A 12,772-nucleotide genomic window follows, 5' to 3' on the forward strand; every position below is an offset into this window, starting at 1 on the left:
GCAGAAACAATGTCTATATAACTTTGAATAAGTGGTAAATCAATAATTATTTATACCTTGAGCATACTTAAAAAGAGAGCATTCTTTCAATTTTTCCATTTTTTTAAAACATATTATTGATTTTTGTTAAAGTCACATCCAGGTATAGGCAACAAAAATACCTAAATCACACCAAGCATCTATATTGTACTGTTTATTTATATTGCTTGCAAAAATAGGTAGGTCCTACCAAAAAATTTAAAAATTACCTCCAGAATCTCTCTTCTTAATTCTTTTTAACTGATTGCCTCATAAGCTGTAAATATTTACAGCAGTAGTTCTCAGCCTTCCTCATGCTGTAATGTACTTTCATTGTTAAAAAAGGGTCACGACCCACAGGTTGAGAATTGCTGATTTACAGGATTAATACTACATTGATTTAATGCTGTTTTACTTTCAACACATGAATTTCACATAAATTCTGAATTGCCAAAGTGGCAAAGAAAATCCCAAACAAGAACCTATATATACTTACTTGTAAAGATATTGATCCACTGTCTTTAGTTTTGCTCAGGAAGCTAGAAATGGATAAGTTCAAATCAATGCTGCTGTTATCAGCAGTAGAACCAGTGCCCGAATCAGTATCGTTTTCCTTTTGATTCTCGGACTCTGGAGGCAGCACGGTTTCAGTTGTTTGCAAAGCACCTATTTCTCCTTTATTTTCTCCATCTCCAGAGTTGATATTAATACTGGGTATTGGAACAGGCTGAGGTTCACTGGGCTGTGAAGCCGCAGTAACGTGAGGTTCTGTTTTAATTGGCACTTCACATGGGATTTCCTCTTTTTCTGTATCTATCTGAGAAGTGGTTTTATGAGCAGCTCCAGTTTCACTTCCTAAAGCCTTCTGGTCAATATCAGCCGCTACACTTCCAACCTCTAGTTCTTCTATGCTACTTGGCTCAGTAATTTCTTCAACCTCATTTGTCCCTGGTTCCTCAATGGTCTCCAATATGTTCTCTGAACTGTTTATTAATTGTTTCTTATTTTTATCTTCTACAGATTCTTGATCTGTCTCATTAGTATCAACTATTTCTTTAATAGAAACTTCCTTAGTAACAGCAGCCTCAGGACCCTCCTCAGGCTTGCTTATTAATTTCTGGCCTACTTCAATCACTTCTTTCCCATCATTACTCTGAGTATCCTCAGCACTATTTTCAACAACCTTCTGAACATCCACTGCCTCATTTATTCCTATCACATTATTTGTGTCGCTGATCACGTCCTTTTGAGTTTTGTCATCTTTTCCAAATTCCTCTTGGCTGTCTTCCTTTTTAAGCCCAATTTCATTATCAATTGTCTGAATGTCTGCCTCTTTTTCTCCAGTCTCTTGAGAAACTAAATCTATTATTTGAATAGTAGTATCTTTAATTTCTTCGGATGTTATATTCCTATTTTCAAATACCTGTTGCTCTTCCTGATCTCTTTCTTCTCCAGATTTTAGATTATCTTCCATGTTTGTTTCTAAAGTTATCATTACATTATTCTCTTTTTCTTCACTGACTAAACTAGTGATCATAGTTTCTTGGTCTTCTGAATCAGGTAGATTTTCAAGCTTAGGTCTCTTCCCCTCTCTCCCATTCTCTTTGATTATTGTTGTTCTATCATGGAGCTCAGCCATGGCTTCTAAATGAGCATTGTTAACATGTTCATTAATTCCATCCATAGCCTTTTCAGGTTCATCAGTGGCAGGTTTTTCAATAAGAACTTTGTTTTTGAATTTATCTTCAGAAGTATTATGTTCTGTCTTTTCTGAGACAGATTCCAAAATACAAGCATTTTGTGAAAGTTTATCTTCTTCAGAGCTGGCAATACTAAGGTCAGAAGAGGCACGCTTACTTGCAGGTATTGGCTAGAAAAGATTATATACATTTTAGTGTTAAACAATGACTTTGAGATGGTGACCAAAACAATGTTTACATATATATGATGATTTAGTATTTCTATTCAGTAAATGTTGCTGAAGTTATAAAAATAATTTAAAGAATTGAGAATTCTTCACATAATAAATATAACAAAAATGTATAGTAAGGAGCAACTTTCCTACTAATCTTCACCTCTATAATTAAAGGTTTTGCACTGCCACCTATCAATCCTTAGATACCTATAAAAATGAACTAAATGAAATTTCCTTTCTAAATACTAACCAGAGAATTTTCTGGTTCCTCATCATCATCTTCCTCTTTGCCATCTTCAACTTCTTCTGTTACTTCAGCCTTTGCCTCTGCAATCAATTCTCGGATTGGTTTGTTGGAGTCAACAGTAACAAAGGGATGCTATTAATCATTAAAAAGAGAATATTCAATAACAACTGAAATACCTGCTTGTAAACTAAGTTTCAAATGCACACAAAAACACATTTTTATATACAAAAAATACAAAAATATGGGCAGGAAAAAGACAGACAACCTCAGATAATGTTACATGTCAGAAGGAAAAAGGGAAGGGGAGCTGAGCAAAAGTTGTAGGGATGGCCTACAATTAGATCTGTAAGAATTGTTACACCTGGGTAGTAGGTACAGGTACTTTACTGAATGTTTGAAAATTTCAAAATCGAAAATTAAAGTTTAAATTTAAAGCAAATTTCAAGTCAGTACATTATTAATTCTAAAAAAGTAACAACAATCTATATCCTAGCAAAAAAATCCTATCAAAGCCTCAATATTCCAAAACCTTTAGAGGTCTATGAAAAGTGTCTAGGAATACCTGTAGTTAGGGCATGACGCTGACAATCTTGAGACTAAGAAGGCATTTTAATCATCTCTGCATAAGGAGACCTTCAAATGTGAGGGTAGAAAAAAAATAATACAAAGCATGGGTCAGGCACAGTGGCTCATGCCTGTAGTCCTAGCACTTTGGGAGGCCAAAGTAGGAGGATCGCTTTAGGCCAGAAGTTTAAGCCACCTGAGCAATATAGCAAGACCCCATCTATGCAAAAAATACAAAAACAATAGCCAAGTAGGGAAGCATGTGCCTGTAGTCTCAGGTACTGCAGAAGCTGAGGCTGAAGGATCATTTTAGCTTAGGAATTTTGAGCTTGTAGTGAATTATGACAATGCCACTGCACTCCAGCCTGGCAAACAAATAAATAATTAGAAAGTATGGTCTGGGGATTAAACTTGTTGCATACAATGAGGCAATTTTTCCTGCTTTTTCTCCTCAGATAAACAGGTCAACCTAAAACAATATAACACAGAAGTTATACAGTATCTCAACCTAATACTAATTGCCTCCAGAGCTGTCATTCTATTTGTCTGTCTATAATATTATTATTATTACTTTTTTTTTTTTTGAACAGGAGCGTCAAGCTGTCACCCTGGGTAGAGTGCCGTGGCATCTCAGCTCACAGCAACCTCCAACTCCTGGGCTCAAGCGATTCTCCTGCCTCCGCCTCCCAAGTAGCTGGGACCACAGGCGCCCGCCTCAACACCTGGCTATTTTTTGATTGCAGCCGTCATTGTTGTTTGGCGGGCCCGGGCTGGATTTGAACCCGCCACCTCCTGGGTGTACATGACTGGCGCCTTAGCCACTTGTGCCACAGGCGCCGAGCCTGTCTATAATATTATTTGACAAATTGTTACTTAATATATGCAACAAAAGTCCTGTTATAAACCAAAAATAAATTTATCCAATAACTTTAATATCATTTTATTTTTTTGAGATAGAGTCTCAAGCTGTCACCCTGGATAGAATGCTGTGGCATCATAAATCACAGCAATCTCTAACTCTTAGGCTAAGTGATCCTGCCTCAGTTTTTCTATGTTTAGTAAAAATGGGGGTCTCACTTTTGCTCAGGCTGGTCCCGAACGTGTGAGCTCAAGCAATACACCCACCTTGGCCTCCCACAATGCTAGGATTATAGGCATGAGCCACTGTGCCCAGCCTTAATATCATTTTTTAAAAGTCAACAGTATTTACTGAACATTCACCCTCATTGTAAAATAAAAATAATTAATTAGCTATGGCCCCTGCACTGAAGGTGCTTACTTTCTAGAACTGGAGAAACATAATGGAAATAACTAACAAAATGAAAAGAACAATTAAATTAAATCAAAAACTTGTAGGAAGAATGACTTTTAAGCTGGATGCCTATTATTAATAGCAGAACTTAGGTCTGTAAAGCAAACATTAACCACCATCATTTTGATTTTCCAAAGAAAACTCAAGTGGAAAGAGAGCACATTGAATTAATCTGAAATTGTATTCTTCTTCTTCTTTTTTTTTGGCCAGGCCTCGGTTTGAACCTGCCACCTTCGGCATATGGGGGGCAGCACCCCACTCCCTTGAGCCACAGGCATCGCCTCTTCTTCTTCTTCTTCTTCTTTTTTTTTTTAAGGCTTTTAATCTTTATTACTCAAAAAAGCTTCATTTTCTTATTTCAACACTTTCACAATGATTTTCTGCTCCTCAATAAGGAAAGCACACTTGATCCTATCACGAACACATTTAGAATACAACGAACCACCACAGGCCCTGCTGACATGTTTTTTTTTTGTTTTAGACAACCTCATAAGAACTTCAGGTCTCATAGTGTGAACCCCTCCAAGTCTGCCTGGGCACAGGCCATATGCAGATTTTGGCGCTTTCCCAACCTTCTTGGTATAAAGGTAAACAATTCTATTACCAGGGGTTCAGGACAGCCTGGTTTTGTTAGGGGCTATATTGTAGGAAAGCCTAAGACATTATGTCAAACACTGCACCATTCTGAGTGCCTCTAGACAGCGTCCCCATGAAACTGTATTCTTCTTAAAGAGATGTTAAAATAATTACATGTTTTGCTTTTCTCATCCCAGTAATATCCTACCTGAAGTAGCTGAGATGTGTTCCACCTGGCATCCACATTCTTTTCCAAACATTTCTTTAGAAAGTCCTTAAAATTTGAAGACCTTCAAAAAAAATTTTAATAATGACATTCTATTTTACTTTCTTATTAATCAAATCAAACAAAACACCTTAATAAATTACACTGAAGTCTCATTATATATGTATCAGTATTAATAAAACTAGCTAATGAGATTAGGAAGATTTTATAAAACTTATTCATCTGTAAATACATGTTAGATAAATATTCAAGTAGGTATATAGTCATGGAGATAATAGCCACATATTCACGAGTATGCCGAAAATCACAAAAATTCTTCTAATAAATTCCACAAATATAGCTCATTTATGTATGTGTATATATCTCACTTTCTCATAGCAAAGAAAATACTTTTTTGCTTTTTTGAAATAGTGTCTTACTCTGTTGCCCAGGCTAGAGGGCCTTAGCATCAGCCTAGTTCATAGAAAATACCTCTTTTACTATAGAACTCAAATCATTCGCATTTTCAGGTATATAGGAAAAGTTAAAGAGTTTTTATGGTCCTTAAGAAGAATATATCAAAAATTAGTTTTGTACTTCATATAGTCTTTTCATTTTGTTTTTATTTTTTAAGGCAGGGTCTCACTCTATAGCCCTGGGTAAAGTGCTGTGGCTTCTCCGTAACTCACATTAACCTCAAACTCTCAGGCTCAAGTGATCCTCTTGCCTTTGCCTCCTGAGTAGCTGGGACTACAGTTGTCTGCCCAGCTAAATTTTCTATTTTTTTTTAGTAGAAGCGGGGTCTCAGTCTTGTTCAGGCTGGTCTTGAACTCCTGACTCCCGCCTCGGCTTCACAGAGTGTATGTAGTATGTAACTCATATAGTCTTTGTACCATGTACCCAAGTGTAAATATCCTCAGAAAATTATGAGACTAAAACATTAAACTTGATAATAAGCTTTGTTCAGAATATTTTACCATTTTGATGGCTGTGCTAACGTAGGGGGCTCAGATTTTGCTATTTTTAGAAGGACTCTCATTGGATTTAATTCATGATGAGGTGGTTCTATCTCAGCCATTTCTATTAAAGTGATACCCAGGGACCAAACATCAGCTTTGTAGTCATAAGGTCTGTCCTTAGATGTTTCACACATAACTACTTCAGGAGCCATCCTATAAAGACAGAGAATTAAAAGTTAAGATGTTTAACTTAAGAACAGTGATCATAAGCCAGGGGTGGTGGGTGGACACATGTGGCCTTTCAGATCCTGAAGTGTAGCCCCTCGATCAAATTTAAACTTCAAAGAAGAAATCTCTTTATTAAAAAGATTTGTTCTGTAAAGTTTGGATTCAATCAAAAGGCCACACTCAAGGATCCAGAAAACCACCAGTTCTCCACCCCATTGCTAACATAATACTATAAATTCATAAAACCAAATACATACCAATATGGTGTGCCAATAAATGAATCTCTTCTTTGAATTGTCCTTGTGTTCTTAGCTGATACTCCAAAATCCGCTTGAAATAAATAATCATATAAAAGCATTAATGATAGCTTTTATGCATTTTTCATTATATTCAATAGATGAAAAAACATTTCAGGTCTTTAATAAGGCCACTCTTATTAAAAGATAAGTAAAACAGAAAGAGAAATATGATTTGTCTACCATCCTAATCTTGACCACCATCTATCACCTCCCCATGATTAATATGCTTAATACCACCATCCTTATACATTTTTAGCTGTTCAAATTCTTCAGAATTGGAAACAAAAAATAGTAACTTTAAAATGGACCAGTCTACCCACTTCAAAACAAATGCCAACTAATGCTATGTGTTTACAATTAAATTAACAAACATTTCTTCTATAATGTGAAAAAAGAAATTACACCAAAACAGCCTTGTGCCAGTATATGTCTTGCTAACTTCCTCATAAAATCATATTACAAAGAAAAAGCTGGAAACCTTATGATTTCTGATATAAATTATGAAGAATGACTTTAGAGTTTTATCAGTTGTTAATCCATATTTTCAGCTCGACATGCAAACAACATTAATAGCAACATAAAATTGCCACTGCTACATAATGTACATCACACCATATCAGCATATGTAAATTTTTAAGTGTCACATTTGATGCTTCAGTTGTCAAAATTGAACAAATACTAAAATCCAATATTTAATACTCATGCCTACCACACAGTATACACTCCATACATGGTAGCTACTATTATACAAGTATGTCTTATTCACAATTCTAACTTTTGTGATATTTTGTTCTGCAACTCTTAAAACTCATCAAATTCTGCCTTAATTATTTGTGTCTACTTTATGGTTCTTGAGAATGGGATATAGTTCAATACATCTGTGTTGCAGAAATAAAAGGTTCTCTGTAAGTATTTGTGAATTAAAACAGAAATTACAATTACTCAATATTATTTTGGAATTCCTAAGTCTTCAATAATATATTTATTTTTAAAAGATATATATTGTTTTATACAAAAGTATGTCCCTATATTTGAATAAGATTTTAATATATTTACAGAAAAATATGCCCCCCAAATGGATCAAAACTATAACATCCTATTTCAAAATGAGTTATAGGATTTTAAAAAATGATGAACGATATAAAAGAGCAACGTAAGTCAGAATTAGAAAAATTCAGAGAGGTGATAGAACTTAAAAAAATTAAAGAAAAAAATTACTTTAGGGGAGGCTCCTGTGGCTCAAAGGAGTAGGGCGCCAGGCCCATATGTCAAAGGTGGCAGGTTCAAACCCAGCCCCGGCCAAAAAAAAAAAAAAATTACCTTAGTAACAAAGACTAAACTAGGAAGAATGCAAGAACCAACAACAAATTCATACCCATTGCCCTTCACACCAAACAGAATGGCTATTATTGATAAAACTAAAAAATAACAAGTGTTGACAAGGATGTGGAGAAATTGGAGCCCTTGGTGCCTTGCTGGTAAGAATGTAAAATCAGAGGGGAGGAGCAAGATGACGGCCCAGTAATAGCTTCCTTGCAACTGAGAAAGGTGAGACTGGGGAGAGCAGACTCCAGGCATCTATGGCTGGTGGGATCTGCTCAGATACATGCCTTTGGGGACACAGGGAGTCAGCAAGAGACTTCTGGACCCCATGAGGAAGACAAAAGCAGTGGAGAACTGGCAAGTGGTTGCACACCTTCATTCTTTCTAATCCCACCAGCAGCTCTAAGTACAACAGCAGTGTGATTACAAACTCGAAAGGACTTACCTGTGAGCTGTTCTGGTTTTTTTGGACTTAGCACTCAGTTAAACTACCTTGGGAGAACCTGGGCGAGAGTGCAGAGGACTTTAAGCGTTGTCTAGGGTCCCAAACTGAGATGCTGAGTGGGACAGAGCTAACAGTGTTTAGCTGTGGGCCAAGCAGAGGAGCCACTGTGGGAGAACTGCCCTGGGCAAGTTCTACCCTTAGAGTCACAGAGCAAGAGGATCCAGTGGGAGACCTTGGGTGAGTATTCTAGTGACTGAGCAACCTAAAGGCAAGACTGAGATACCTTACAGCCTTGGCCCTCAGGGGCATAGAGTTAGACTGGTTTTGGCACACTGGGTAAATGGACAGCCACTTCATGAGTGATCCCAGCAACAAGTACTTTCCTGGAAAAGCTTCTGCTTAGCCAAGATTATCAGTTTAAAGTGCCTTTTAAGTGGGCCAAGGAGAGATTTAGGCTCTCCACCCTGCACGGTTTGAGAAATCAGCAGAGGCCTCCAATCTCTATTTCGTATAGCTGTATCAGCATTGTGATTAACATCTCATACCCTAGAATAGGTCCTGTTGCCCAGATAATATCCAGAAAGACATATATACTGCTGTGTTTTGTTTTTGTTTTTTTAATTTCAACATTTTCGCTCTAGATTTTTTTCTTTCTTTTATTTTTCTAGTTTAAATATAATTTTCCAATGTTACCTTCTTTAACAATTAAAACTCCATTTTTGCTTATGTTTCTACCCCTATTATTTGGTCTTCCCCCCAATTTTATCCTGTAAAGTTTTCTGTTTGCTTGTTTTGGTTTGATTTATAGCATTTTTGTCTTTTCTCTCTACTTGGTGGAGGTGGGGTACTGTATCCAAACAGGCTAGCAAAGAGCTGCTGACCTCAAGGGAACCACCCAACTCGGCACCCCCAGAGGTTGGGGGTTTTAAGGTTGGGTCAAAGTACCCTACCATACACCCATATTGCTCCCATCTCCTTCTTTCCGTGCTTCTCTACTTTTTGTCAATATTCCCTTTTACCCATCCCCTCTCCTTTCTCTTTTTTCCTTTCTTTTCTTTTTTCCCTTCTTGTTCTTCATTCTTCTCATCCTTCTGGTCCTGCACCAAAAGGACTCATCAAAACCTTGGTCGAGAGAAACTGATTTATAGGATTCCCTCTCTACTTGGTGGAGGTCTGGGTACTGTGTCCGAACAGGCTAGCAAAGAGCTGCTGACCTCAAGGGAACTACACAACCTGGCATACCCAGAGGTTGGGGGGTTTTAAGGTTGGGTCAAAGTGCCCTACTGTACACTTATATTGCCCTGTCTCCCTCTTCTTTTTGTCAATATTACCTTTTACTTACCCCCTCTCCTTTCTTTCTCTCTTTTTTTAAATCTTTTTTCCCTTCTTACTCTTCAGTCCTCTCATCCTTCTGGTCCTGTACCAAAAGGACATACTGAAATGCTGGGCAAGAGGCATGGTAACTTAAAGAGCAAGAGAAAGTGAAAGGAAAATTAGGGCAAGGAAACAGATAAAAGAAAACACGCATGAGGAAGAATCAGCAGAAAAATCCTGGCAGCCTGAAAAACCAGTCCACAGCAACCCCTCCAAGAGACCATGAGGTAGCTACTACAGAGGATTCCACCTATAAAAAAATGTTAGGAATGACAGAAAGGGAATTTAGAATACAGATGATGAAAACAATGAAGGAAACTGCTGCTAAAGTAGAAAATAACAAAAAGGAAATCCAAAAACAATCAAATAAGAGATGAACAATATGAAGAATACATAAAGGATATAGCAGAGCTGAAGGAACTGAAGCAGTCAATTAGGGAACTTAAAGATGCAATAGAAAGTATCAACAACAGATTAGACCATGCAGAAGAAAGAATCTCAGAGGTGGACGACAAAGCTCTTGAGATAACTCAAATAGTTAAAAAGGCAGAGAAAGCAGAATGTTCACTGACATAATTATAGGACTTTATGAAGCATTCAAACATACAAGTTATAGGTATCCCAGAAGAGGAAGAAAAATGCCCCAGAGGAATGGAAGCCATATAACAGAATAGTATAAATGAAAATTTCCCTGTATCACCAAAGATACTGACACACTCCTTACAGAGGGATATCAGACCTGAAGTCGCCTCATAACAGAGCTTCTCCAAGACACGTTGTGATGAACCTGTCCAAAGTCAAGACAAAAGAAAAGATTCTTCAAACTGCCAGGAGTAAGCGCCAGTTGACCTACTGGGGCAAATCCATCAGGGTGACTGCAGAGTTCTCTAATGAAACCTTTCAAGCCAGAAGACAATGGTCATCTACCTTTAATCTACTTACATAGAACAATTTCCAGCCCAGAATTCTATATAATGCTAAGCTAAGCTTTAAAACTGACAGAGAAATCAAATCATTTACTGATATGCAAACACTGTAGAAATTCGCCACAACAAAATCAGCTCTATAGGAAATACTTCAACCTGTTCTACACACTGACCATCACAAAGGATCAACAGCAAAGTAAGAACTCAGAAATTAAAAGACAGACCCTAACTTCCACAAAGATGCAAAAGATAAAACTAAGCAATGGACTCTCACAAAATAAGATGAATAGAACACTATCACACTTATCAATTATCTCAATAAATATTAATGGCTTGAATTCCCCACTGAAGAGGCACAGATTTGGCTGATTGGATTAAAAACACAAGCCATCCATTTGCTGTCTGCAGGAAACATACCTAGCCTCAAAAAACAAATTAAAACTCAGAGTTAAGGGTTGGAAGACAATTTTTCACACAAATCGAATTCAGAAGAAGAGAGGGGTTACAATCTTATTTTGAGATACATGTGGATTTAAAGAAACTAAAGTCAAAAAGGACAAAGATGGTCACTTCATACGGGTGAAGGGAAAAATACAACAAGGCAACGTTTCAATTCTAAATATTTATGCACCCAAATTAAATGCTCCCAGATTCTTGAAATGTATCTTACTCAGTCTGAGGAATATGATATCCTAAAACACCATATAACAGGGGACTTTAACACTCCTATTACAGAGTTGGACAAATCCTCTAAACAGAAATTAAATAAAGATATAAGGGACTCATTTCAGTCCCTAGAACAACTGTGCTTGATAGACGCATATAGAACACTCCATCCCAAAGATAAAGAACATACATTCTTCTCATTGCCCCATGGAACATTCTCCAAAATTGATCATATCCTAGGACATAAAACAAACCTCAACAGAATCAAAAGAATTGAAATTTTACCTTGTATCTTCTCAGACCACAAGGCACTAAAGGTGGAACTCAATTCGAACAAAAACATTCAACCCCATACAAAGGAATGAAAATTAAACAACCTTCTGTTGGATGACAGTTGGGTGCAGGAAGAAATAAAAGAGGAAATCATTAACTTCCTTAAGCAAAACAACAATGAAGACACAAGCTACCACAACCTGTGGGATACTGCAAAAGCAGTTCTGAGAGGAAAATTTAACACTTTAGATGCCTATATTCAAAAAACAGAGAGAGCATCAACAAACTCACAAGCCATCTTATGGAACTGGAAAAAGAAGAACAATCTAAGCCTGAACCCAGCAGAAGAAAAGAAATTCCAAAATTAAATCAGAGATCAATGACATTGAAAACAATTTCATTCAGAAAATTAATGAAACAAGGAACTGTTTTTTTGAAAAAATAAAATAGATAAACCTTTGGTCAGACCAACTAGAAATAGAAAAGTAAAATCTCTAGTAACCTCAATCAGAAAGGATAAAGGGGAAATAACTGATGCCACATAGATACACGAGACCATCTCTGAATACTACCAGAAATTCTATGCCCAGAAATTTGACAATGTGAAGGAAATGGAACAATATTTGGAATCACACCCTCTCCCTAGACTTAGCCAGGAAGAAACAGAGCTCCCGAACAGACCAATTTCAAGCACTGAGATCAAAGAAACAATAAAAAAACCTCCCAACAAAAAAATGCCCTGGCCTGGATGGCTTTACACCAAATTCTATAAAACCTTCAAAGACTGGCTTATTCCCATTACTGAAGAAATTATTCCAAAAGATTGAGGAGGAAGGAATCTTCCCCAACACGTTCTACAAAGCAAACATCGCCCTGATACCAAAACCAGGAAAAGACCCAACTAAAAAGGAGAATTTCAGACCAATTTCACCAATGAATATAGATGCAAAAATTCTCAACAAAATCCTAGCCAATAGATTACAGCTTATCATCAAAGAAGTCATACATCATGATCAAGCAGGTTTCATCCCAGGAATGCAAGGCTGGTTTAACATTCACAAGTCCATAAACATTATCCACTAGATCAACAGAAGCAAAAACAAAGACCATATGATCCTCTCAATAGATGCAGAAAAAGCACTCAATAAAATCCAGCATCCTTTTCTAATTAGCACACTGAAGAGTATAGGCACAGGTGGCACATTTCTTAAACTGATCGAAGCTAACTAAGACAAACCCACAGCTAATATTTTACTGAACGGAGTAAAACTGAAAGCTTTTCCTCTTAGAACTGGAACCAGACAAGGTTGTCGTCTGTCACTATTACTATTCAACATAGTGCTGGAAGTTCTAGACAATACAATTAGGCAAGACAAGGAAATAAAGGGCATCCAAATGGGAGCAGAGGAGGTCAAACTCTCCCTTTTTGCTGATGATATGAT

At 36.9% G+C, this 12,772-nt stretch overlaps 1 protein-coding gene across 2 annotated transcripts in view; it reads right to left on the reverse strand.

The window, feature by feature from the left end:
* The window catches only part of SLK (STE20 like kinase), a 65,761-nt gene that overhangs the window by 23,930 nt on the left and 29,059 nt on the right, over positions 1 to 12,772 (reverse strand). For both annotated transcript variants that reach the window (XM_003787192.3, XM_003787193.3), the window contains exons 5-9: positions 6,282 to 6,354; positions 5,815 to 6,009; positions 4,841 to 4,922; positions 2,184 to 2,312; positions 515 to 1,888 (exon numbers count right to left, since the gene is read on the reverse strand). In XM_003787192.3, the coding sequence (XP_003787240.1) occupies positions 515 to 1,888; positions 2,184 to 2,312; positions 4,841 to 4,922; positions 5,815 to 6,009; positions 6,282 to 6,354 (1,853 nt within the window). The remainder of the gene's footprint in view (positions 1 to 514; positions 1,889 to 2,183; positions 2,313 to 4,840; positions 4,923 to 5,814; positions 6,010 to 6,281; positions 6,355 to 12,772) is intronic.

Source organism: Otolemur garnettii, unplaced genomic scaffold, assembly GCF_000181295.1.
Source record: "Otolemur garnettii isolate 467f Iridium unplaced genomic scaffold, OtoGar3 scaffold00021, whole genome shotgun sequence".
Taxonomy (NCBI): domain Eukaryota; kingdom Metazoa; phylum Chordata; class Mammalia; order Primates; family Galagidae; genus Otolemur; species Otolemur garnettii.